At 41.7% G+C, this 27227-nt stretch overlaps 1 protein-coding gene across 10 annotated transcripts in view; it reads left to right on the forward strand.

Moving 5' to 3' along the window:
• UNC5D (unc-5 netrin receptor D) overlaps window positions 1-27227 on the forward strand; it is a 680073-nt gene that overhangs the window by 400435 nt on the left and 252411 nt on the right. For all 10 annotated transcript variants that reach the window (XR_013998001.1, XM_081125678.1, XM_081125672.1 and 7 more), the window contains 4 exons: window positions 1-304; window positions 5098-5182; window positions 24041-24209; window positions 25836-26063. The exon at window positions 1-304 is cut by the window's left edge and continues 74 nt beyond it. Coding sequence is in view for 9 of the 10 variants with exons in the window: in XM_081125678.1 (XP_080981804.1) it covers window positions 1-304; window positions 5098-5182; window positions 24041-24209; window positions 25836-26063 (786 nt within the window). In the remaining variant the exon portion in view is untranslated. The remainder of the gene's footprint in view (window positions 305-5097; window positions 5183-24040; window positions 24210-25835; window positions 26064-27227) is intronic.

Consider the following 27227-nt stretch of genomic DNA (forward strand, 5'->3'; position numbering starts at 1 on the left):
CTGCAGGACCCTCTAGACAAGGAACTCATGACAGAGTCTTCACTCTTTAATCCTTTGTCAGACATCAAAGTCAAAGTCCAGAGCTCATTCATGGTTTCGCTGGGGGTGTCTGAGAGAGCTGAGTACCATGGCAAGAACCATTCTGGGACATTTCCCCATGGAAACAACCGCAGCTTCAGTACAATGCATCCCAGAAATAAAACACCCTACCTCCAAAATCTCTCATCACTCCCCACAAGGACAGAACTGAGGACAACTGGCGTCTTTGGCCATTTAGGAGGACGCTTAGTAATGCCAAATACAGGTGGGTGGTAAGTGTGCGTTTGTGTATTTTCTAGCATTTGTTTAAATGTTTTGTATTTACACAGTTATGTCCCATCAGATTGATGTTTAAGATGTTTACCATTCCCTTGTCAGATCTGCAAATGCTATGGCTTCAACAGTCTGCTTGATTTACACTGCAAACCAAAGCCAACACCCAGATTAGATTTTGCAGCCTTCATCCCATCATGGACCCAGGGACCGCACAGTCCATTTGCTCTGCCCTATTAGAGTTCACAGCCAGATTTGTTCAAAAGATTTGGCTGGTCCCCAGACTTTAAGCCCCTTTGAAATATATTTCCTAGAACATGTTTAGGAAGTGCTGGGAACATTCTTCAACATAACCGGCAAATATCATGTTTATAACCAAGCATGGTTGATGCACTAGCAGGTCATTTAATGAAATGACCCTCCAAGTTGAACTTCCTCAGTACACTTAGTTCTCAAGAGCTTTTCCCTCCTTTTGGTTAGATGTTTTGACAAGGAAACATAAGGTGTACAGCGCAGAACACTTTAAAAATTATTCAATCTATGGTTAGTCATCAGGGTTGCCATCTAAGACCTAACTGGATGACAGAAGAGGGCAATCTCTCCTCTGATTTCTAAGCAATGACAATCAGGTAGTTGTCTGAATCATCATCATTTATGGCTACTGCAAGGAAAAAGAGTGTCCCGGACCTGCCAGTTTTACTCAACAACAGGTTAGCATTGAGTCATGGCCATTAGGGCCTTGCTGGACCCCTCTCTAGAGGAAAGCAAACCTACCTCTCCAAGTGAAACATTTTATCTTAGAAAAATGAAATCTGCAGCAGGACTGGTCTGATGCTGCCATTCCGCTGACCAACCCTCTGCTAGCGTTAGTGACTTGAGACCACAGTTTGTTTCAGGTTGATGAATAAATAGTTGTCGTCTTCTATATCAATCGCTTTCGTAAAAGCTTCATGTCAGGCAAATAGCCCTCGAATGCTGCCCTAATAATGATTTTGTTTTCTAAACTTCTAGTTCTCTAAATTTTCCTTAGTCAGTGTTTTAGGACATAGTAAGGAAGAAGTTTAAGTATGTATGCGTGTCATTGTATGTGTGAAGCGGTTCTCCCTGGTGATAATGGCAGACCGATCAATGTGGAATGAGCCAGCCATCCTTACCAAGTACCCTTCCTGTGAGGATCTTATGAACTGGAAGTATGGAGTCTAGACAAAGAAAACTAAAAAATGCAAATGCTGTCCTTTCAAGGAGAGTAGGCAATATTCCTCAGAAACAGAGTGATCGCCCATTGAGTTATTATTCATTTCTCCTATCTTCACCTCTAACCCAGTGCCTGGCACTTAGCAGGCTCTCAGTGATTATTGGATGAATAAGTTGTCTGACACTCCTCCTCTCTCTTCCCATCCTCATTTGTTAGTGTGTATTTGTGTGTGTGTGTGTGTGTGTGTGTGTGTTTATACACATGTAGAGGGAGTGCCAAGAACAGCCCATTCACTGGCTGTGTTTGTTTAATGTTCATCAAAGAAAAAGAGATGAAATCATGATGAAACAGATTTTTCTTTTTCTCCCCCCTGACTTGAGAAGCACTGGTATTGAAAACTAAAAGTGCTGATGGAATTGTCTCTGATTCCCAAACACTTCCTCTGTAAACGGGCATTTTTAAAAGTTCCTAACAAAATCCCCACACAAGATTGAAACTGTTCACTAGGAATGACTTTGAGGAAAAATGCATGTGGGGAGGTGAAACATATGCTCTGTTATTTGCAGAACATAAATATTCCTTGGAGAGCCAAAGTGTAAAGAAGTGAGGCACAGTGATTAAACTGCCCTAGTGCTGTCCATCCTCAGTTGTTTGGTGCCAGGCAATGATTTCTCAAAAAGGCTGGGGTGGTCGCCACACTGTAGAAATAATTTATTATGCAAAATATGACATGAGAGACTCAGACAGGTGGTTCTGTTGTCATATCAAATAAAAGGCTGTCAGAGTAGCAGGTGGAGTTTGGGAAAGAGTCTATTTTTCCTTAATCAAAGATAACTGGTGAATGACATATTAAAAACGGATACTTCTCTAGGGGGCCACAGGTATAAAGATTTCCCAAACTGCCTTTCATCCTTCATACAACGTAACTTACCACCCACATTACCTCCCTGCCACAACCCTTGCCTCCGTGTGACTGTCTTCCGTCTCCACGTACAATTTGCACGCCTGGCTGGAAGGGGGGAAGTATATGGGAAGGCTCATCGTACGCTTTCTGACTGAAGGAAAGGTGAGATAGTGTAAATCTCCAACGATCCTGTGCATTCAGGTTGAATTTGGGAGTATGACGAGTAACGTTTCCATGTAAACACAGGGAATTAAGCTGACTTGAAAGAAATGAGATGGGATCTGCTCTACAAACAGCCCTTTCTCCAAAGTCCACACACACATTTATTCTGATTTGATCTGAAAGTTGATCATCAAGTCCTCATGACATACAGGACATAGCATGTCCCAAAGCCTGCCCCCCCTTTTTTACTCAGAATTTTTAATTTTATTCATTCATTCATGTATTCATGATTTGGTTTTTGAGGGCCTACTGTGTGCCAGGCACTGTGCCCTGTGTTATTTATGTACTAAGCCGTTATCATTTTTGGGTTTTTTTTTTTCCCCACATGATTGTTTTTTATTTGAATGTTTAGAATAGGCAAACTAATCAACATGTCAGAAAGCAAGTAAGTGATCACTTAAGGCTCGCCATCAAAGAACTGACTTCTAAAGCGCACAAGGGAATTTTCTGTGGCAACAAAAATGCTCTGTCTCTTGATTATGATGATGGTTACCCGAGAGTATACATTTGCCAAACTCATCAGTTTGTACACTTACAACATGCATTTTTTTAAAAATATTTCTTTATTGATTTCAGAGAGAGGAAGGGAGAGGGAGAGAGAGAGATAGAAACATCAAGATGAGAGAGTCATTGATCGGCTGCCTCCTGCACACCCCCCACCGGGAATTGAGCCCGCAACCCGGGCATGTGCCCTGACCGGCAATCAAACCCCGATCTCCTGGATCCTACCTAGGTCGGTGCTCAACCGCTGAGCCATGCCGGGCGGGGCAACATGCATTTTATTTCATGTAAATTATACCTCACTAAAGGAAACACAGGACAGGAAAAATGTGACATACAAAGTTGTTCTTTTGGGTTAATTGCCTCTGATGGCATTATTACTTGATAACAGCCCCCTCTGCTTCTGTAGCCAAACAATAGTGACGTATGTCTCATGTCATAATGGCCGAGATAGTCTGAATGAGAGGTAGCAGAGAGAAGGCACTGAGAGACAGAATACTCAGTGTCTAAGGCATGCATTCAGGGTGCCACCCACGTGCACTGAACACCCTGCGTGTCACCACTTCTGCTCAACACAGGGAAGGAGTCGTGGAGGCCACTTCATTTGGCCACTACATTTAAGGAAAAATGGGCAATGAAAGGAGGAGACTAATGAGAGCCCCCCCGCAAGGATGGCAATTACAGTCCTCCTACTATCGGCATTAAGGTCCAGAATATAAATGGATACCCTTGCTGAAGAGTTATAAGCAAGATTTAAATATGTCTCATTCTTAGTGCTGGGGAAAGATACTGATGATAACTAGCATGTCGCTGAATAATGCTCTGAAATGTGAATCACAAATCATTTGTTTGGCAATGAGTCTTGCATTCCTTGATTCTGTAGCAGCTAACAGGCACAAAGAAGGATATCACCAAAGCCTGCCATCTCTACATTTAAATTATCATCAGCATCCCTAAAGTTTTCCGTGCAATTACGTTAGCTCAGATGAGAGGAGGAAAGGTGAGAGCTGCATTATTCAAAGAGTAAGAGGATGCTTTGCGATTTTATTTTGTAAAGGTCTTACTGTGTCTCTATTTTATTTCTTTTCATAAACAAAAAGCTACATTGAAGAGAATCTCGGCCCTCTCTAGACTCTTTTCTCTTGGCCAAAGTGAAATACTTACTTCACAGCATTTGGGGGAGGGGCGGACATTTCAGATTCAGGGTGATGTGCCCTGCAGGGGCCTTCCCTCCCTGCATTGCATGATTTTACTGAAGCAAGGCTACTGAGTTTTTTTCAACTTGATGCTGACATGATTATGGTTGTCACCTTTAACCTTAACCTTTTCTAGCTTCTATTTGCAAATATAGAGCCAAATATTGGCTATGCAAGAATCTATAAGGTTCCTAAGCTTATCTGGACTTTTTCCAGTTTTCTTGAAAAATGCTTTTAGGTTGCTGATGATAATTTTTTCAAGAAAAATAACCATTTTTTCTTGGTTATTTCTCCTCTGATCTCATTCCTAAACTTACTTCAGGATGCACAATTTATAAGATAATTTTATACCAGGCTCTAGCAAAATGTTACATGGCCCACCCATTATCCTAGATACCTTTACAGGAAATGAATGGATGAAACAAGATAGAGAAGCACATTTTTAAATTTTGGAACAGATTAACTGATATATTGATAAACTCTTATATTCTCAGATATGTTTGATAGTCCAAGACATTCAAATTTTAAGAGAATTTAAAAAATGGTAGGAAGACTCAAGATCTAATTTGAATACACACTTGAATAAAGTTTTTCTTTATGTCACTGTTAGTAAGTAATCGTTTTGTCATTATTATCTTGGACTTTATGAACTTTCCAAGAATTGGGGTTTCACAAATTGCTGTTGGAAGGTCTTTTTTTGTGAGCTTCTGTAAGGTGCCCCGTAATTGGAAAACCTATGAATAACCTCTTGGCTTTTTCTGTTTTAGGAGTGAGTTTACTCATACCACATGGAGCCATCCCAGAGGAGAATTCTTGGGAGATTTATATGTCCATCAACCAAGGTGAACCCAGGTAAGAGACAGAAAAGAATGATGTATTAATGACATCTTAAATATGGAATGGGGCTTCTGCAGAAAGTCTGAACTTTGTAAGATCTGTAACATGGAGGTGTGTAGGTGAGATAGTGAGCTCCTTGACTACATAGAGGTAAAACCAGCTGCAAAACTAGTGGCTGGAATGAAATCACAGGCAGCCTCACATTTTTACCTACCTAACCTAAGTCTGACGTCAAAATAGCAGACGCTAAATGTGAAACAGTGAATTGACAGGCAAGTCATAAGGCTTCTCCACAAATATTGACTACCTTCCTTAGTCTTCCTCTCAAAAAGAAAACAAAAAAACAAATCACTCCTGGAGGCACTGTTTGGTGCTAGGAATTATGCAAATACAGGGAATGATGGACCTGTGACCTTTCAAGGTCAGCAGAAGACCTGCTATAAGCAGGAGAGACAATTTCTTAAGCATTTTTCCTCTTGTAAAAATCTGGTCTACACCTCAGTAGCTTTCAGTCCTGACAAATTTCAACAGCATTAAATTCAATTACATGAACGAATACAAATCTTGTCACAGACTCTTTTAATGAAAGCAGTTGGCTATTTTCTTAGCACAACTATAATATTTGTGGAAATGTTGCCTTCTACCACACAAGATAAAGCAAACTCCTCTTTAGAAAGCAATTTCTCTCATAAACTGGATATATACCTCTGGCATTTTCAGTCTTAACATCTTGGTTATTTTAGAATAGATTTTTTTTTTGTTGTTAGCAAAGAGCACATGATGGAAAAACACTGAAAGGCAAAACAGCCAGAGAGACAGATGGTTGAACAGATTTTGATAGCTATCTCCATAAAAGGATTTGTTGGTGCCCAGTGGTTTTAACTTAATGCTCTAGAGGGTTTGAGAGGAACTGAAGACTTTGCTAGTTGGCTATTGGTGAGGCTTTTAGAGGATTTTCATGTAAACTATACTGTGTTGGGATTTCATATTATTTCCTCAGTCCTGTAAAGCTATATATCCTTTATCTTTGCACTTGAAAACATGCTAGTGTCTAAATATTTCCACTTAATTAGGGGAAACTAAGGAACAGAGAGGTTTGAAGAGTTTCTTCAACCCTCTCAGTTAAGCAAACCTAAAAATGTAGTTCTCTAGATAAGAACCACTTCTTGTTTTATGCCTTTGGTTGATTTATATAAGAAATCGTATCTGTTTAAAATTGAGGTCATGGTCAATTACACATATGCTTGTAAACACATCATTCTGCAAAAATTAAGTACAGTCATGCACCGCTTAACGACGTTCCGATCAATGATGGACCGTATATATAACAGTGGTCCCCAAAGATTACAGTGGAGCTGAAAAGTTCCTGTCGCCTAGTGATGTCATAGCACAGTGCTTTACTCATGCATTTGTAACAAACCTACCTTGCTGCCAGTCATGTAAGAGTACCGTCTAGGTCTGTGTAAGTACCCTCAATGATGTTCTCACAACCATGAAATTGCCTAATGTCACCTTCTTAGACCATATCCCCATCGTTAAACATAACCTGTATGAGGCAAAATTCACATTTTCTTTTCTTTTTTTTAGGTAATTTTCTTTCTTTTTTAAAAAAATATGTTTTTATTGATTTCAGAGAGAAGAAGGGAGAGGGAGAGAGAGATAGTAACATCAATGAGAGTCATTGATTGGCTGCCTCCTGTGTGCCCCCTGCTGGGTATCGAGCCCGCAACATGGGCATGTGCCCTGACGAGGAATCAAAACATGACCTCCTGGCTCTATTTCATAGGTTGACACTCAACCACTGAACCATGCCGGCCACGCCAGAATTCACATTTTCAAAGGAACCTGATTTACATCTCACCTCAATCTGTATCTCTTACTAGAAGCTTCTTAGGAGGTTGGACTAGAATGTGCCAAAAGGCATCAAACATACAAGGACTTAAATAAAATGGCCCAAACATGTGGGAAGTATCATTTGTGGCATCCTGTAATTATAAAGTAAGAAGGAGAAATACATAAAAACTCATCAGAGCACACATGCCTTGAAAGACAGATTTGGCCTGATGTGGTCACTCTCTGGACCACTCTAGTTTAGCAAGTTCCATGTTAACCACTGTGGTTTATCTATCTGTATCTAAGGTGTTAAGGTCATTACTGCTCTCTAGGCAGGCAGGCAGAAACAGTTCATCCAAGACTTCAGATCTGTGAGGTGTGTGCATTTTCCTGCCTATTGAACTGAGGATAAATTAAAATTGCAGGAAGTACACATTGTTTTCATGTTGCTGAAACCTTCCAGATGTTCACCTCTTAAGGAAATGACCAGTGCCTGGGCTTCTGCCCATCAGCTTCCTTGGCAGTCTGAAGACTCCCTTTTGAGGAGCTCCAACCTACTTACAAAAACACTAAAAACAGCAAATGCCTTTCCTTTCTGTACCTTTTTTTTTTTTCTAAGCTGAGGCTGGATTTTTTTCCATCCCTGCCATGAGGCTGTTTGGACCTGAGTTCTTCAGCTTTTAATCCTGTGATTAATCAGGAGAAGGCCATTTACTGTCACCTTTTCTTTTTAATGTCATTTTGAAAACCCATTTTCACTTTATGGAGCCCTCCTGTCATTTAGAACGTGTGCTCAGAGCAAAGCCCATCTTCCTCAAGGTCACGGTGCTGCTGTTTCCTTCTCTTTGCCTCTGGAGCCATCACAGCGCCCTCCCTTTTAGTTCACAGGTGCAAGAATTTGATTTCCTGACTCCATCTCTTCCACACACAGAGAATGACAGTGGGATCTCCCAAACGACATCTTTATGTTGTATTTAAGTTTAAGTCCGTTACATTTTCCTACTGATGTTACATTTCTGATGCTCCTTTCTCCACCAAGTTCTGGTGTAGCAGGGAGATGATTTAGCAGAAGTATAACAGATCTCATTGATCCAAGCTCTGTACCAGATTCCCAGGAATATAGCTTTGTGGAATGAACCACAGACTCAGAATACCCCCCTGTGGTCAAATAGTCTCAGATGGTCAGTTATATGTCGATATTTTGGTAAGTTTTAAGTGACGTTGTTCACTGTCTGAATGGAATTTGGAATATGCCCTGTCTTTCTTGGAAGAGCCTAGAGAGGACACGGTACTTTCCGTTAAGTGGAACGATGTCACTTTCTTTCTTCAACATCCCTGCTCTGTCTACACTTTCAGACTTGAGCAAACATCTTCATAAATCTTTTCCAACCTCTTTTAGCAATCTGGACCTTCTGGTTGGTGATAATGCTTAGGAAATGGTCTCTGTTGACTTTTTGTACATATGCACATATTAAATGGTTTGCTGGGAGGGGAATTTGCATCCTTGGAAAGGTAATAATTACTTGCCTTCGTTTCAGTGTAATTTTGCAAAGTGTTCTTACATACTTTTGACTCATCTAATCTCCACAGTAATGTTCAGAAGAGGAGGATTTTATACCAATTTTAGAGATGTGGGGGGGAAAAAAATCTAAAAAAAGATTCCAAGAAGCAAGGCCGCTTTCCAAGGCATGTTACTTACTGGCTGAGCTGTGATTTGCCTTCAGAGTATCTGGCTCTAATTCCAGCGCTCATGGACTAAAGGATGTCACCTCTCCCTGACTTTGGAGACTTTAAGGAAACAGCTTTCTGATGCTGCGTTCCCACTCCTGGCCCTGTAAAAGGGGCATCCCCTGGAATAGCTCTGTAAGAACACTGAAAACTAGGCGAGGCGGGGTCAGGTTGAACTTTCCAAATTGCTGCTGTTACATTATAGGCTTAAGAGAAGGAAGGCTAGAAGCAAGACTCACTCTGGGGCTGAATCTTAGCAGACATGTGAGGAAACACTTGAGCTCAGTGGCTAAGAGTGTGAATTCAGACATCAGAGGCCCTGGGTTCAGATCTAAGCTTCCCAGCTACTACTTAGGTGACCTTTGGTAAGATAATGAAGCTCTTTGTGACTCTGTGTCCTTACCCGAAAAACAATCACAGGGTACCTACCTTATAGGGATGTTGTGAGATTGCCTGATACAGAGTGATACAACAGTCTCAAAGATAGTAAAATAGAAGAAAACCTAATGGATATATCTATATGTGATTAAGCATTCTACCTACAGTATATCCTTTAACCTTCACATCAATTCTACATAGAAAACAATATAATCATTCTAATTTTTATAGATTTGAAAATTAAGACCAACAAAAGTTAGATTTGCCCTAGGTTGTAGCAGGACTGCGCTCCAAAGCAAGATTTTCTGTCTTTCAATATAGTTTTAGACTATATCACACTCTCCAATTTAGGCTTAATTAGGCATATTATTCTTGAGTCCAGTAAGACATGCTTGATGAGGGGCAGGGCTTATGCTCAATAATATAAATACATCATGAAAAGGACAGAGGCACCCAGATTTGGGAAGACAAATAACTTTGTTATTCAATATGGAATTACACTGTGATAGAGGATTTCACAGAAAGCAATGGAAAAACAGAGAGGGGCCCCTTAATCTCTTTTAGGATAGACTTCAGAGGGGATGATAGGAAGGGTGGATTCCAGGAGGTGTCACTGGTGCTGAATCCAAAAGATCAGTAGAAATGAGCCACACAAAGGAAGGTATAAGGGCCATATCTCAGTGATTTCCAGCTCCAGGACACACTTTCTATTATCTATACAGTAGGGTGAGGGTGGGGTGGGAGGTAGTCTTTAAGAGTCACTAAATCTAGGCATTTTCCCCTGCTTTGAGGTCACTGGATGCCAGAACATTGCCTTAGGCAGCTTTGTTCCAACTTTCCGTAGAATAAAGAGAGTTAGGTTTCATGCAGTGCCCCATTCACAAAATAGAGGACATTCGTGAGGTCACGTGAGCAGGAACTAGCGTAGACTGGGAAACCCAAGGGCATGAAGGAGCTGCCAGAGTATTGTGGTGAGAAGCCCTTGGGGTCCTCCTGGATCAAGGTGCTTAAGCCACTAGTTCAATGCCAGGCGCTGCTCCTCTGTTACGGGGCCTCTGGAAGCAGGAAACCAGCAGTCATCATTCCCAAAACGCCTGTCTCCTCTCCCAATCTTTAACTTGAAAGCATTTGGGTCTTTTTTGTTTTTTTAATTTTATTTTACATTTTTAGAAGCTTGGTGGGGAAATAATCTTTCATCCTCTCTAACCAGGTTTTTTAATTTTTTAATAAAATTAAATTAAGGTTTTTAAACAAGAGGACAAAAAGAAATCAGTTGTCTCATCTCATAAGTTCCCCCACATACATTGCAATAAGAAGCTGGTATAAGTGTAGCACAGTCTCTCCAGCTCTCTTGTGCACCCCTGCCCCCTGCCGTGGTTGGAGGGTAGAGAACTGGACCATAAAATTATTATGTGGAACTTTCTTCTGAGAAGCAATAAAATGAAACCAAAGGCAAACATTCATTTCTTTTTCCAATTACACTCTCATGTGGATATTCCTGACCAAATGCTTAGACTGGAATTGGAAATGTAAGTAATCTTATTGAAAAATTTACAAAAAGATACATGTTTTGGAATTTGGCCTCAGCCGAGAGGGATATTTCAATTGCTTTTTTTTCTTAAGTTTTTTTTGTTGGTTTTGTTTTTTGTTTTTGTTTGTTTTGGTTTGGTTTGCTGTCAAATGGGTACATCTCAGGGTGAGGACTGGGAAGTTAGACATGATGGTGTTATGGAACTATCGTTTTTAGGGTGCCTTGGTCGTGCAGTGGCTTGAATAGCAAAGCATGAGGTAAGACCAAATACAAGACTAGAAAGACAGAAAGAAGTTGCTGTGGGAAATGGAAAAGAGTAGACCGAGTTTCGCACCCATGAACAGGCTCACAGTTAAACACTGTAGTGCAGGCTACTCCTGTGGACTGGCTTTGTGTGGCTTTTCCTTCACCATAGCAAGAACCCACACACAAATAAAATTACACACACACACACACACATGCTTCCTCACCTGTCATGCCTAACAGAGGATTTAAGCCCTCAGAAATGTCCTTAGAAGGTTTCGGAGGACCTCATTTCTAGAAGAGTAAAGTGAAACATGAATACATATGGCCCTTTTACTTGTAAAAGTGGAGTTTTAATGAAATTAATCTGTTTGCACACTACTTTTTATGTCAAACAGACATTCAAGGCTATTGTAAAACCTTTCGTCCCAGTAAAGCATGACACTGAGAACTCTGAGGGCTCTGATTTCTGAGAAGGTAAGAAACCCCTGGCAGTGGGCTACTGCAATTAGTACAGTGGTCTGTCAAAACATTGCCTCTTGAGCTCAAAATAAGAGCATCTGCCTTTGGCTCTACCTTGGCACCAGGTGACTGGTCAGGACATTGCCACAGGGAGAAAACCTGTCTAAAACCTTCTGGGTTGATTTACATTTCTGTTAGCTTTCTCCATCTTAAAGGACTTTCTCACTAGGTTCCATTGCAAGTTATCCCCCAGCTCTGGCAAAAAAACACCACTTTCTTACTGCAAAAAAGTTGTGGACTTCTGGGATAGTTTTCACAATTGATATTATGAGCTCAGTTCAGTCAACGGCTATTAAAACACCTTGATGACCAGCTATTTCAAGCCAGAGCTGTTGAGAAGCATCATTTCATCAGAATGGGCACTACCACTCTCCCATCCACTCACACACCATGCCCTCTCCCTCCCTACTGTCATAAGAATGGGACTTGAAGAGATAAAAAGAGGAGTCACATATTGGAGGAGTACAGTTATCAAAAATGTCTGTCCCTGCCCTCACCAAAGCCAAAGAAAATTGCCCCGAGAGAATTACTCGAAAATTTGCATCATCTGCAAGAAGTAGACATGGATACCTAACTTTTTGTTTGTCACTTTGTTGACTTGTTCCATGCTACCAGAGAACAGGAAAAAGAAAAGACTTTGAGAAGAGAGGGTATTCTGCTGAAGCCACAAGGAAAGAGAGGGCCAAGGAGCACATCCACAATTTCTAGGTTCCCATATTCCCGAGAGGTTGAGAAGATGAACTCTGGCCAGGAGCTGGGCAAGATTGAAAACAGGTTTTCCAGGGACCACCTCAATAAGAGGCAAAGAGGCTCAGAGAGCAGGGTTGAGATGCTGTCGCTTGGGGGCCAGTTGGCAGATGTAACAGAAACCCACAAGGAAATACAGATGCTTAGGGGCAACTGTTTACAATATAGTCACCTGCACCCTCTGTCAGTGAGGCCTTTTGGAGTCACCACCCATCTATACTGAATCCATTAAGGATTATCTTCAAAAACTTTTAAGTGACCCAAGAAAAAGATCACTGTCTTGCCCCAGGGAGAAGTAAGGAGATGATGTATGTTTCCCTTCTCTTTCCTTTCTATCACAATGCCCTAGGGATAAGTTCATGCCGTCAGGATAAGCTCAACCTGCTCCCTCCTCTCCAGACCAAACATCCAGAGCCTTGTGTGTGTATGTGCAAATGTGCGTGTTCATGACTGTGTGTCCCTGTGCATGGGCTCTGGGGGTTGGGGATGGAGTTTGAATCAGATGAAGATTAAAGTTTTATAAAGAACGAAAATGGTTCCTAAAAACTAATTCAACCTATTTTAATAACTAGATATTACTGAAAGTTATAGAATCAAAATGAAATGCAACCATGGGTGATTCCACGAAGCACAATTGTTAGCAATTAGAAGGGAAATTGTATACTTAATACCTTGATAGATGAAGCCCCAAAAGCAAGCCCAGTTACTCAGATGAATAATGATACGGCAGTGTGACCCGTGTGGTGACAAAGATGCACAAATGTTTACCAGGAGTGAAAGGATGAACCCTGTCCAAAGTCACAGGGGAGGTTCAGAGAGGAAGTGACAGTTGACTTAAAAACTGAAAGACAGAGTAAATGGCATTCCAGTCAAAGAGAATGGAACATGCAAAGGCACAGACAAATAAATACAATCACATATTTTAGAACTAAGCAAATCAGAAAAGAATATGAAAGAAAGAGTGAAACTGGGAAAATTGAAGTTTACCTGGTGGGTAGGGGTTGATGAGGCTTAAGATTCGGGAGGCCTAGTCATATTTACATTTTAGATAAATTGTCTTCTGCTCAATCTGCACTGCCACTACCCAAGTTCAAGTCTTCATCATACTCACACCCTTCTGTGAGTACAGCAAAAACATGCCTCATTTTGCCTTGCACCGTTATTAAGAGTGCCCATTTTCACCCTCAAAAGCATCTCAGTTTGCACAATAAGTTATTGAGTGTCCTTGGCTGTAGTTGTGAACATTTTAAGTCCTTTCGCTAATCCCCACATTGCTGTCAGCGGGGAGTGTGGAGAGAGACTTGGGGAGGAACTCAGCAAGGTCAGCTGTGTGTGTGTGTGTGTGCATGTGAGTGTGAGTGTGTGTATGTGTTGAAGGAGATGAAGGAGTTGAAGATAATTTCCAGAATTCTGGCCTGGGAGCTGATGATTAATTAGTAGAGAGAGATTTGCCAGCTGAAGGTCACCTGAGAGTTTTTGATAATAGCTGCTCTGGGACCAACTCTGGATTTCTTTCCAGAGAATAAACACAGCTCTGATGTATAAGAAAGGGGATAGGAAGAAAATTGATTTGAGAATAAATAATAGGCCAAAGTAATATTTATAACCAAGAAAAAGGCAACTGCTGAATGGAAATCCCATGTCCAGCGTTTGGCACAGCGCATGGCAGCATAGAACAAAATGTCACAGTATCGGGCAGGGACCACGCCTGCCTCCTTCAGCAGGGTGAAATCTTCCTCCTTCCTTTGTGTCCTGTGCCTTCCAGCTGGGTAAGAATCTGCCTGTGCTGGAGCTCACTGAACCGAACTGATAAGGTGCATAATTTTTCAGGGAAGGAGCGCAGACTCAGTCATTGGCATCACATGAGAGAGAAAGAATCGTCAGAAATGAGATAACATCGTAGAATGAGAACACAAGGATTCAGAAGTCCAGGGTTCCAATCTGCCACTTAGAGCCTAAATGGCTTTGAGCAAGTCATTTTCTTTCTCTAGACCTCAACTCTATCGTCTATAAATTCTGTCTATTATGAAATGCATTCCAGGATTTGGGTGAGGACAGTAAAGGGACTCTACGTACGAGACATTCTGTGCAAACGATCAAGTGCCATAGAAATGCTATGTTTTTATGTCACTTTTTTGTGTCTGTGCTTATGTTTTTTAATTACATAAATGAGCTCTCCGAAATCCATGGCATTTGTTTTAGCTCTGTGCCAATGACACAAAAGAATGTATGATCTTTCCTTTTGACTGCTACCAGATGAACTCAGAGCACACAGATTAACTGTTTACTGTAAAGTCAAGGGCCTGTGAAGATATAAAGAACACCCTGCACCAGTTCCTTGGAGTCTACCTCTATTTCCGTTAACATTCTGGCCTGTGGCTTATACTTTAGAGGTAGGTTGTATGAGTCAAACAATGGGCACCAGGTGAGCTAGTGTTAGATCAAGGACATCAATGACCAGTCAAGTGGGCAGGTGGCTTATGGCACCTTGAACAAGCTTTGTCCCTGTCGACTTTGCCATGCTTTCTTTGCTAGATAGTGATGTATGGAAATGAACAAATGATCCCAGTCACCCTTGCTGTTCAATGGTCAGTCATGGATTTGAATCTAGTTTGTTGCGTTGAGTTTTACAAACTTTTATTGGAAGAGTGAAACTGATGGCATATATCTATCCCCTGGAGGAGAATTGGTATTAATTAACTCCGTATCGGGCACAGGGAACTGCTGAGGAGGAAAGGTGCTTCCCAAGTCACAAACAAAGGAGCTCTTGCTGCTAGTACGAGGGGAATAAATTGCTGCCATTTTGGAAACACATTAATTCTTTCAGGCTCCCAGTGTCACGTGGTATCATAAAAGTGGCAATTTATCAAATGGTATCTTAATGGCCTATGAGGGTTAATGCACCTTTAGCAGAAGACTGTGCTCTTTTCTGCAGCAAAATCACAATGGTTTCTTCACAGTCACTCAGGCTAGAGTATAATGCCATAACCCCAAAAAGTGAGGAGGGGAAGAGAAAAGAAGGAAAGGAAAAAGGTGGGGAGGGATCCTCACATTGTCATTTTATGATCTGCCTTTTGGGGGAAGGAGAATGTTCCCCATACCATGCTCTTTACCATCCCTTCTACCTTATGAGCCACCCTTAGCCCACAAACAAACACTCATAAATAAAAATTGCTGTCATTTAAATCAAAGTGCATTGGAAGGCCCTGTGAGCTCACAATATGAAGTGATTGGCATGGTCCAGAGGTGCCTTTAATTAAAGACTCCATTGACAAGATAACGACGGTGTGTGAATGTTGTTAATGGATCTGAATGGAAGGTGCACCTTAATTCAGTAAGAGGAGAGTCACCGGTTCATGAGTGTAATTGCACATTGTAAATGAACAGCACATACTGTAATTATTTTTATTTGTATGTGCCATCTCTTTTATTGTCCATGCTGGAAGGAGAAATAACCTGTCCTATTAAGATATTTAATACATATCATCCTTTTCACTTCACTTACTTATAGCTCAATAAAACTGCTAGGAGAAGACTCCAGCCCACACTGGGGCTGCCCTCGGTGCTCTCTAACGCAGTCCCCACAGCCCTTTCAAAACCTGGGTGATCAGCCTCTTAATTCCCTTGGTAATAATCTTTAAGACAAACCATAATAACTCCCCAGGATTCCATAAAGTTACATGCAGATATGGAGCTTCACCCTGGAAATTCCGATGGCGGTGCCGGCAGCTGAAACAGTGATAATAACACAAAGGTCAACCAACACCTCAGTCTGGTTGTGTGGCCTCTGGGAGAAAACACTGGATCAGGAGGCAGCAGCAGGGTGTCTCTAGATTCTAACTCTAAAGTGAACAAGCCATGAGAAGCCAGGTGGTAGTGAGAAGAGTGCCACCTGCCTTCCCCACCCAAAAAAGCTGTCCACATCCTAATCCCTGGAACCTGTGAATTTGTTACAGTACAGGGCAAAGGGACTTTGCTGATGTGATTAAGGTTAAGCACCTTGAGAAGAGATCATTCCAGATTATGCAGGTGGGCCCATGTAAGGGTCCTTATAAGAGGCAGGCAAGAGTAGCAAAGTCAGATACAGAGATCTGAAGATGCTATACTGCTGGCTCCCAGAAGAAGGGGACTGGAGCCAAGGCATGCAGGGGGCCTCTAGAAGCTGGAAGAGGCAAAGAAAGGGATTCTTCTCTGGAGCCCTTTATATTAGGTTAGTGAGAGTACTAGCCTATACAGAACTGTAAGATAATGAATTTGTGTTAAGTCAGTAAGTCTGTGGTACGGGAGTAATAGGAAACTAATGCAAGACTCTGTTCTGAGCACTCCATATACCTCAAGGCCCTGCTTTCCTTTGCTTTCCTTCACTTTCTCATGCATCTATGAATACAACCTTGACAACTCTCATACCAACATTTTACCTTAAAAATTCCAGGTTTGGAAACTATGTCCCAGGGAACATCTGTTCTTTCCACTGCCTAACGCCCCCCACCCAACTCATGGTCACCAACACTGACAGGACAGGGGATTCTAGTCCCAGCTCTGTCACAGTGAGGTGTGACTTTGGCCCTGTCACTCCACCCATGCCATGCCCTTCAGTTACCTCAGCTAAACAACTCTGTTGGTCCTGATCACTCCCAGTTCCTTTCCCCGACAAAAATGAACTGACTCTATGAAATGGGACTCAGGTTTCCTCTAGAGATGGCTGTTTTCCCCATTCAAAATGTAAATGAATGAACAGCCTAGTAGATATAAAAGCTGCTGTGGCAGCGTGCCACATAGATCACTCTCCCTTCCCCCTCGCTGTTTTTGCTTTAAAGTACATTCAGAGAGCCATCATTCCACTCGCAGTAAACAAGCTAACCGCAAGCCTGACACTGCATGAGAGATGAGGCTTAACTGCATCTCGGAGCTGGTGATTTACAGTTGATTTGTGATTCCGTTAGTAAATTAATTGGTAAACACCCTACGAATGTGTGTGTAAACCAAAGCCATTTAGCATATGCAAACAGTTTAATCTCTCAGTGTGGCGTTGCTCAAATTTCAGCAAATCCAGATCCTCACTCCAGTGTGTATGTAATTCCTCTCCCGCCCCGGTTCCCTTCCTGTGATCCTATTTCAGAGAGTACCTGGTGGGTGACCCAGATCTCTAAACCCTTTAATAGTAGAGCCCTATGCTTCTGTCCTCAGTGGTTGCTCTTGTTGCTTGTAATCCACTGTTCTAGCAGCTCCTTTCCCAGCCCCAGCTAATGGAATGGAATGGCTTGATGAACTTCAACATTATTTCCAGTTACTGCTACTCAACCCTCCAACCTGAGATCCTTGCTTATTAATGCACATGCTACTTAAAGGGATGCAGGACCAATCTGTGTGCAGCTAATTTTTCAATCGCAATAGCGTCATCCAAGGCCTTGATATTGAGCATTTAAACTTAACCAGCATCCAAATTCCATTTTGGAAGATACCCTTTCTGGACTTGACAGACCACCAAGCCCCCACTGCCTGAGGTGTTGCTTTGGATATTTTCTCAAGAACTACACAACTTTTCTCAAATGTTAGTGCCAGGGCTGCCTTGTAGGTATGGAATACACATAAAAAAAGAGCAGGTTTCTGAGTCCTAATGGGAAATTATCAGAATCTTCATTGGTGGTGCCTAGAAATATAATTTTAAACCAGCTGCTCAAGGAACTCTGAACCACATTGCAGTTTGAGATCCACTTAAAGACTAAAAGGGGAATCTTATTTTGATAAAGGAAGATTTTGCTCAAATTTAGTCTTTTTTTCTCTGTTCTGTTCCTAATCCCCTATGCTTCCTTTCCAGGAGTCTGTTTTCCTAAGTTACACGTAGCAGTTAGAGAATTAAAGCCCACAGGAGACCTCGTCACTATACTGGAATTGACTGACAGCGAAGATGCCTTTAACGGGCCCATCTCTCCAGGAGATTCTGTGAGGTCATTTTCCTGGGGCTGACCTGAGAAACAGAGAGAGAGAGATAGGTTTCTGACTCAAGGAAAAACAACAGAAATAATAAACCCCAAACTTTGATTTTTAACATTTTCAATGTTAGCACCTTAGGTCAAAATCTGAGGGTTTAAATGAAAAGAGAATAATGTTAGTTAAAACTATGTATCTTTTTGGGTAGAAAACTGTAGGATACTGGAGCTACCTTGCTTTCTGAGCTTTAATTTTAAGACTAAGTGCAGCTTCCATCTATCTGCCTTTTATGTCTGTTCCATTAAAATATGATTTAATTATGTATCGACCCAGGGTCTGGCATAGTAAAACTATCATTACTCTCCTGCCTGCATCCCTGAGTGATACTCTGGGTGAAGGTGATCAAACCTACATCAATCTATAATATAGACCATAAGGAGGAAAGGAGGGGACCATAATTACCAAGCGCAGCATGGCAGAAAACAACAACAATGAAAATCTCATCTCAAAATATGGAGCTGGTTGTTTGCTTGAAGAGAGTGACACGTTACAAGTCTAGAATCTGGTAAAAAACTATTGAAAGCAAAAGCGAAATGTGCACAGATACACCTCCAGACCTGCCATGGTTAGCGGGTGGTGCATTGTAGCTAACCTTCACCAGCATGACCTTCTGGTGGCACTGGTGTGGGGGCAGGTGCTGAAGAATGTTTGTTACTACCGTGGCGAGGTTGGGACCATCACCTCATCACAACCCAATGTAGCACCCCTGTCACCCTCCACTACACATTTTATATAGTAGTCAGTGACCTTGCTGATCTTATTGTAAGAATCCTGGAAAAATTTTCCCTGGCTTCTATTTTCATTCATTTATTCACTAAAAAAAAAAACTGTTATTTTTTTTTTAATTTTGACACAATTTCAACCTTAAAAGTTGCAATAGTATAAAGAATTTCCACATCTAGATTCACACACATCAACACTTTACTACATTAGTTTCACTCTCCATATGTGTGTGTGTACACAAATAAAACACAGGCATGCACACATATTTTTAACCATTGTGAACAAGCATCCCTTTGTCCCTAAATCCTTTGGTGTGTATATCCTAAAAACAAATTATCTTACCTAACCACAACACAATTATCAAAATGAAGAAATTAACATTGGCATAATGCTATCATCTACTCCACAGACTTGATTCATTATTTCACCTGTTATCTGAGTAATGTCCTCTACAGCAGAGGAAAATCTAAATCCATTCACTACATTCTACTGAAATGTATCTTTAGCCTCTAATTGGGAACAGTTCCTAAGACTGTCTCTATTTCACGGGCATTGTTTTTAAGAGGGTAGATCACTTATTTTGCAGAATATCCTTCCATTTGGGCTTGTCTGATGTTCCCTTACAATTAGATTCAGGCTATGTATTATAGGCAGGAATGTTACAGAAGTGACGCCAAGTTATTTTCACTGTGTCATATCAGGAGGTATATTCTACGGACTCATCCCATTACTGGTGATGTTAAATTAGATTAGTTGGGTTAGGTGATGCCTGCTAAGAGTCCCCACTATAAAGTAGTATTTTACCCTTTGTAATTAGTTTCAAAGATACTTTGGAACCCTGTAAATAGTTTCTTATTATTTTCCAAACTTTCACCAAATAGATTAGCATTCATAATTCTCAACTAAGCCAAATGTCAATATGCGTGGTTGCCAAATGATGACTTTCTACATGTATTAGCCGGCTTTCTATTGTATGGAAGACTTTTCCCTTCTCATTCATTCATTCATAGCCACATAGGTAATGGGTTCTTAGGTTATTCTCTAGTACCATGGTTTACTTTGATGCTCAAAATTTTCCAGATTTGATCAGTAGGAACCACCTCATGCTCCTCTGTTCTTTTCAACAAATATATCTTAGTGCTTACAACTAACATAGATCTGGCACTGGGGATACAACAATGAACAACAAAAAATCATTCTAGAGCTTACATTCTAGTTTGTGGAAGGCCAGAAAAAGAATAAGTAAACAAATTGGTAGAGTGCATTAAAGGACAATAAGTCATGGAGAAAAGAGAAGGCCAGCATTGGGTGTAGGGAATATTGTAACTGCATTGTTCAGGCTCGGTCAGGAAATGCCTCATTAGTAGGATCCATTTGCGCCCATACCTGAAGGGCATCGGGGAGCCAACCATGTGGATCTGGAGGCAAACTCTTCCAGGCAGCACTAAGCTTTGTGGAGCAGCTGGACCAGCTGTAGTTCCTCGAGGCGGGAACAAATTGACATTTTAGTGGGATTCCTCTGGTTGCTGAGTTGAGCTCAGAGTAGGAAGTCAGGATGAAAAAGTATTTATGAGGTGCCTTAAATTCCCATAGTGCACATCTCTAAGGCATTGAAAATGTTGTCAAAGCATGTGCTGATATAATGACAGTTTTATTGGATAGATTAGCCACCTCAAAGAAGCAGAGTTCAGATAGAAGTAAAACTTGTAAAAAGGCAGGAGGGGTGGGAGTTAGGGGTTGGGAAGCAGAACTTTCGCTTAACTAACACATACTTGGTGCTTTTTAAGCTTCTTTTAACTCTCAGAGCAATCAGAGTGGGTGTTATTTTGCATGTGAGGAAAGTGAGGCACAGAAAGGCCCGGGCTTTCCTTTCTGCCACCCCGTCTGGTGGTCATGACAGAGAAGAGGTGAGACGAGGGATGAGGTCTAGGATGATGCCACGAAGAGCACAGTGAGGACCCAAGAATGTTCTTCGGACCCGCTGCTTATGTTCTCTGCAGCTACCCTTCCACTCTGGGTTTCCCTTTCTGGTAACTAAGCAAGGTCAGCAGCACGGATCTTCCTGTCTCTCCAGCTTCCCAGGCAGGATGCTCCCGTGCACCGTCTCCCGCCCTGTGCCTCCTGCATCAAAGCTGCAGGGCTGTCATTTTCCCAGAATCCTCAGCTCCACTGTGTGAGCAGAAATTTTAATTCACAACCACATTTCCATACAGTTGCTCAGCAAGCCACCTGGATACACAGACCTGACTCTTAAATTATTGATCTTCTCCTATCCAGAAGCTTTCATAAGCATGCACAGCATATATACATATATATATATATGTATACATATATCTATATGGAGAGAGAGACAGACAGAGACAGACACACACACTCACACAGAGACAGAGATAGAACACAATGGAAAAAAATAACTAGCAAAAGTCCATGCAGCCAGACTTTTCCATCTACACTATGGTACATGATGCCCTGAAGTGGTTCATATTATGGTCCTGAAATTGCTATTATTATTTCACAGTTATTATTAGCTCACAGCAATTTTAGAAAACTGTCACCTTTTTTTCTAGCAGGAACATGCCTACTTTCTTCTCATGTACCATATAATATGGGAAAACTTAAATGCCATCCATGCTTTCCTATAAACCTTCATTTATGCCCAGGCCCAATTAAATCATCTCTCCCAGCCCTCTGTCCTCAAAGGCCCTCAGTCTGTATCCATGACTACACTCAGACTGTGCTTTCCCCCATCTTTCCTTGGATGTCACAAGAGCCAGCAATTGGACCAGAAACCTCCTACTGGTAACAGAAGAGGAAAGTACATCTGGTCACAGAGAGCAGGAAACGGGGAGTAGGAATTTTGTTGCCATTACTTTGACTGACTTCTCTGTGACCTTGTGCTGTTAACACCTGCCTCCCCAGGTGTGCGAGGAGCTTTAATTAATATTTGTAAATCTCCTTGATTGCCACAGATAAAAAGTAGCAGAAAATGGCCGATTTTTATTAATCGTGGGGTGGGGAGTGGAGAGATTTAAGTTTTGTTCCTTCACCAGAGAGAAACCTGCACCCAGACACTGTTTCACAGTGGGATGATTTGCTGTAAATCTTGATTTACTTCCCCCGCACGTATGGAAATGCCTGCTGCCTGCTGAACGCAAAGCTCGGGTTCCACGCAGCGCCTGAGCCTGGATGTGCACCGCCTGCGACCCCTAATGCGGTTTAAGTTATTACCGAAAGGAGCCTGGCTAGTCACGAGTGTGAGGGTTCATCTAATTAGCTGCTTTCAGTTCACTTGGCATTAAATAATTCCCCCAATTCCCATATGTTTGAACAATATGTTCAACAAGGGGGATGATTCTCTGAAAGCAATTAAATGGTTCTCGTAGGAGAGCTTGTCATCGGTCACTCAGAAGCATCTCTGCTGCTCCCGTCGGTGCTGAACGCGGGCTGCAATTAGGGGGAAGGCTCTTGACCCTCCCCAGTGGCCTGGCAGGCGCCCACGCGGGCTGCCCCTCCGTGCCGGGGAGAGCTCACGTCGGCCTTTTATATATTTTTTCAGACCTCAAGTATATTGTTCTAGGCTGTTCACAGAGCATTTGTTATTGCTAATACACCACTTTCCATACCCACCCCATCGCCTGCCTGCCCTGCTTCAAGGGAAACACAGACGTGTTTTCAGTGACCCTGTAAACACTGCTTGTATAGAAAGAATTGTCAGCTTTTGACAACGGTAGCCTATGTGGAAGACGGAATTTTTTTGTCATCTCCAGTGCTTCTTGGGGAGGGAGGGAGACGGTGGGATACATTCAGGTCTGTTAGATACAGTAGATAAAAGATGTTTTGCTCAGTTATATGCCCTGGCTTTTACTGCAGCAGCAAATTAGAGATAATGAACTAGAGCCTGACCATTACTATCTGGAACGAGAGCAAGCGATGGCAACATAGCAAGTCAGAAATTAATAACATGCTAGATGCACTCATAGAAAAACTGTTTATACAAGACCACGTAAAAGGTGGTAGCTTTTAGTGCTAACTTTCCTCTCTGTCTTGCTCAAGAGGTTGCCGTTTTGACCAGGGGTGACATATTTAAATGTCCTTTCTAGGTCAGGTAAGAGAAAGCCTAGGTATCACCAATCCCAGCTCTCGTGTAGCTTGTTCATCTTAGAGTCCTAAATTACTTTATTGGCTACCTTCTGTATCACTATATCTCTTACAAGTGACAGTCTATCAAAAAAAATAAAATAGTTGTTCAAAAACCCATAGCAGTTGGGGGAAAAAATGAGAAGACTTCTGGGGTCTCCTCGTTGACTACTGTCCTATAAAGTTTCACACCTCACTATTTGGGGGCAGAGATTAAAAACAAAGGACAGAAAGTGAAAAAGGGAGGCATTCACTGAGGTGGTAGTATCTCCCTTTAATTAAACTTCTCTTTCTTTTATCTGTTTCACAACTCTGCATTCCCATCGTAAATAATTCACAGTACAGAAAAATCTGAACACCAGCTTTGGGTAGACTGATTTTAAATTTAGATCTAAAATAGAAAAGAGATGAACGATTATATATATTTGTGTATTTGATTATACACATTTATAATGAGCTGTTCACTGTGCTGTCGCTATATAACGTATGTGTGTGTGCATTGGCAGAAAATAAATGTTTTCAAAACCAGTAGAGACATGCTCAATTCGGGTGTGTTTGAAGTGTTGTTTTGTTTCATAATAATTTGTTTTAACGCTTACTAGCATTAAAAATATTAGTAGAATGTGTTAGAAGAAAGGAATCTGACGGTAAGATTACCAGATTAGTCATTTCTATAATGTTCTTGGCGTGGGTCATTGATAATGTTAACAAGAATAAGAATTCTGTAGCTGCTGTGCGACACACCGGCCACGTCTTTGCTTTCTTCTGTTCTGCCCTTTACTTCTGAAGAAGCATTTGTGATTTTGTTTGTCAGAACCTAGGTTGGAAATCTAGGCTGCAGCTCAGTCTGCGTGCTCCAGCAGCTCGGGATGAATGGCTGTGGTCCAGCCCGGGCCTCTGCCTGGGTGGTGCTGCCCAGGAGCAATGCGGGGAAGGGCTGTGCTCTGCCTGAAGGGAACCCCAGTCTGTAACTAAATTCTCACTCAAGTGAGCCCCCCTCCTTCACATGCTTCTCTCTTTATCCCTCCCCAACTGTAAAGCCTCCAGTCCGATGGATCTGAGGTGCTCCTGAGTCCTGAAGTCACCTGTGGTCCCCCAGACATGATCGTCACCACTCCCTTTGCATTGACCATACCACACTGTGCGGACGTCAGCTCTGAGCACTGGAATATCCATTTAAAGAAGAGGACCCAGCAGGGCACGTGGGAGGTGAGACCTGATTCTTCCTTTTTTGAAAACCAGGATTTGGGTTCCACCTACGGGATAGATTTCACCTTGAGCTCTCTTAACACCAGGAGTCAGCTGTGAGATTTGTGGGCATTTTCCTGTTTTTCAGAGGCTTGGTGATGTGTGTTTTATAACAAACACCCTGAAGGTATTGGCTAGTGGTTTTCCAGTGTAATGGAAAAAAGAGATGAGAGGATCCCAGCTTTTTTCTTTGGTTTTAGAATACAGTTTCAATTACCCACACAGACATACATCCTTATGTACCCCTCTGTGGTACGTAAAACTTTGTCACTAGATCTGTTTTTGTCAATATAAGGATTATATGGGATTATATAAGTAGAGATTATATAAAATCACTGTATCTGTTTTATCATCATAAGCATTATAACAAACCTAAGTTTAAGTGATCAGGAATGCAGAAGGTGCTAAATATATTCTGGTGAATTAATGAATGCATTAAAAATTATTCTGAGTGTCCGTTTCCCTGTGTTTATGAACACACATAAAAGACTTACAGTACAAAGAGAGAACAAAAGAGACAAGGAAAGAAAGTGAGGAAACATGAGGCAGGGTAACAGCAAGGGAGACAGTCACAGCCAAGAAAAATTGCAGTGAATTACTGTTTTAAGTGAAACCTCTGATTTATCTGTCTGATAGGGATTCTTTTTATGTCCCTCTGAAGTCAGTTTGCATGAAAGCAGATGAATTATCTTGTTGCAACACAATGACCTGTTCCTGCTAGCCCTGGGGTCGGACCTCCCAGGAGGTGCTTCCAGCAAACTGAGCAAAAGGAAAATCTTGTTTCCCTATGAGAAGGAAAATGCCAGCTGCTGCAGTGGGTTATGTTCCCTCTGCCCAGCTATGCCTGCAAACTAGTCTATATTCTTTGTTGAGAATGTATTCTGCTATTTATTCAGTCCTCAAAAACCACAGGCAAATTTCCTGCGGCATGAAGTTCCATGGGTGTCCTGCCTGGGCCAGGTTTTGGTCTCTTTTGCATTATGTTTTGCTTTGCCTGGATTTTCACCTCTTTAGTTTCTGTTCTCAGCACTCCCGCACAATCGTTTATATCCAGATGGTGTTAGGTTTATGCTCTACCAAACCAGCCACACATGCCCAAGTTCTTATCAGGGAGAGTGAAATATTCTTAGTACATCTTATCCAGACCATTTATTTAATGGTTCCTTGTGAACGCTTTTGTTGAAATGAGAGAGAATAAAATATATGAAAAAATATATGGTACTTCAAGGATTTTGAAATATATTTTCAGAAACAGACCTTCTTAAAAACATAAATGTTTGCTTCTTGATGTTAATGTGTAAGACATTTTTTTAAATTCAGTGTTGAACAAATTAACCAAAAATAGAAGAACTTTGAAACTGATTTTTGTTACAACCTATTGAGTAGAATTCTGACACTGACCATAACCATTTCTCAAGTTTCTGATAGAAGCAGTTATTTTGATAGAAGAACATTTAACATCAAGAAAATCAGGGCGATGAAAATATTATGAAAATGTTTGCCTGCTTACGTCCTTGGGAAGTAAACTGTTAAATCGAATCACATTATTTCTGAACTGAGAGAACTTCACGTACCTTTTCCCAATAGGAAGTGATGTCAGTGGAGGATGAGTCCACATCCTGTTACTGCCTCTTGGACCCCTTTGCATGTCATGTGCTCCTAGACAGCTTTGGGACCTATGCCCTCACCGGAGAACCAATCACAGACTGTGCCGTGAAGCAGCTCAAGGTGGCAGTTTTCGGCTGCATGTCCTGTAACTCCCTGGATTACAACCTGAGAGTCTACTGTGTGGACAATACCCCTTGGGCATTTCAGGTCAGTCCCGTCTCTCTAATTCTTTTGGTGTGATGAAAGCATGGGGTTTCCTAAAGATCAGTGTCTCTAGAGAAGTCTATTGCTGAAGGTCTGGAAAATTTACCCCCCAGCACTGGCTTGATGGGAGTACCTATCATGAAGCATGAGCTGTGTTTACTGTACATCCAATAAGGCGCTCAGGTACCTGGCAGTCGCAAAAAGAAAGGGCTAACTTAATGCATTGTGTGCTAAATTGTAAAACCGACCAGACTAGACGTGTAGTCGGAATGCAGAACAGAGACCCAATTCAACGGAGCAACTGGAGAAGTTTTTGAAAACTCTGTGAACCTTCATGGATGGGTGAGATTTAGGAGCAAAAGAGAAAGGATGCCATGTGCAGAAAGGACAGTGGAATGAGCTGCAGACCCAGGAGTTATTTGATGTGCAGAGGGCAATGAGAAAACTGCTGGCTTCGACCGAAGGCTGGAGTCAGAGAACAATTATAAACCATACCTATCATGGTTTATTAATTATTAGGGCTACTAGGGCAGAGATGGTTCAAGGTTCCCTTCCATTTTTGGTACTTCTAATCATGTACGAATTACTTCAGCTACTCACAAAGAGCGTGAGTTTATTAATAGCAGCAAGGATACTGCAGAAGTGCCCGTGTAAGCTTTGCCCACATATAACTAACATAGATCTCCTGACACACCTCATCCCAGATCCCTGCTAGCCCAGCCATGGGTCATTAGGCCCATTACAGAGCGTTTCCTCAGAAACTAGCTCTTAACACACTGAGCTAGGGAACTCATGTTTACCAGGAGAAGGGATACAAAGACCTGAATACTGAACATAAGCCAGTAAAGATGACACAGAGCCAGCCTGCATTTCCAAACCTTCCCTGACTACCTCTTAGGTAGCACAGGTCATTTTGAAGGGCACACTTCGCATTTAGCTGCCCATAAAAGGGCTGTTCACAGGGGTGCCGTTTTGTAATGTAAAGAACTTCATCATAATTACACCTCATCAGATGATTGGCATTCTATGCACTTCATCTGCTTTAGCCACCCCTACTAAGAGGATTTCTCCAGGATAAAATACATGAGACATTCAGTAATCAAGAAAGAAGAATGTATTGAGAGCGTTACTATCACTTAGCAATTATAAAATGCACCGTGATTCAAG

This window comes from Miniopterus schreibersii, assembly GCF_964146895.1.
Source record: "Miniopterus schreibersii genome assembly, chromosome: 2".
In the NCBI taxonomy this organism is placed as follows: domain Eukaryota; kingdom Metazoa; phylum Chordata; class Mammalia; order Chiroptera; family Miniopteridae; genus Miniopterus; species Miniopterus schreibersii.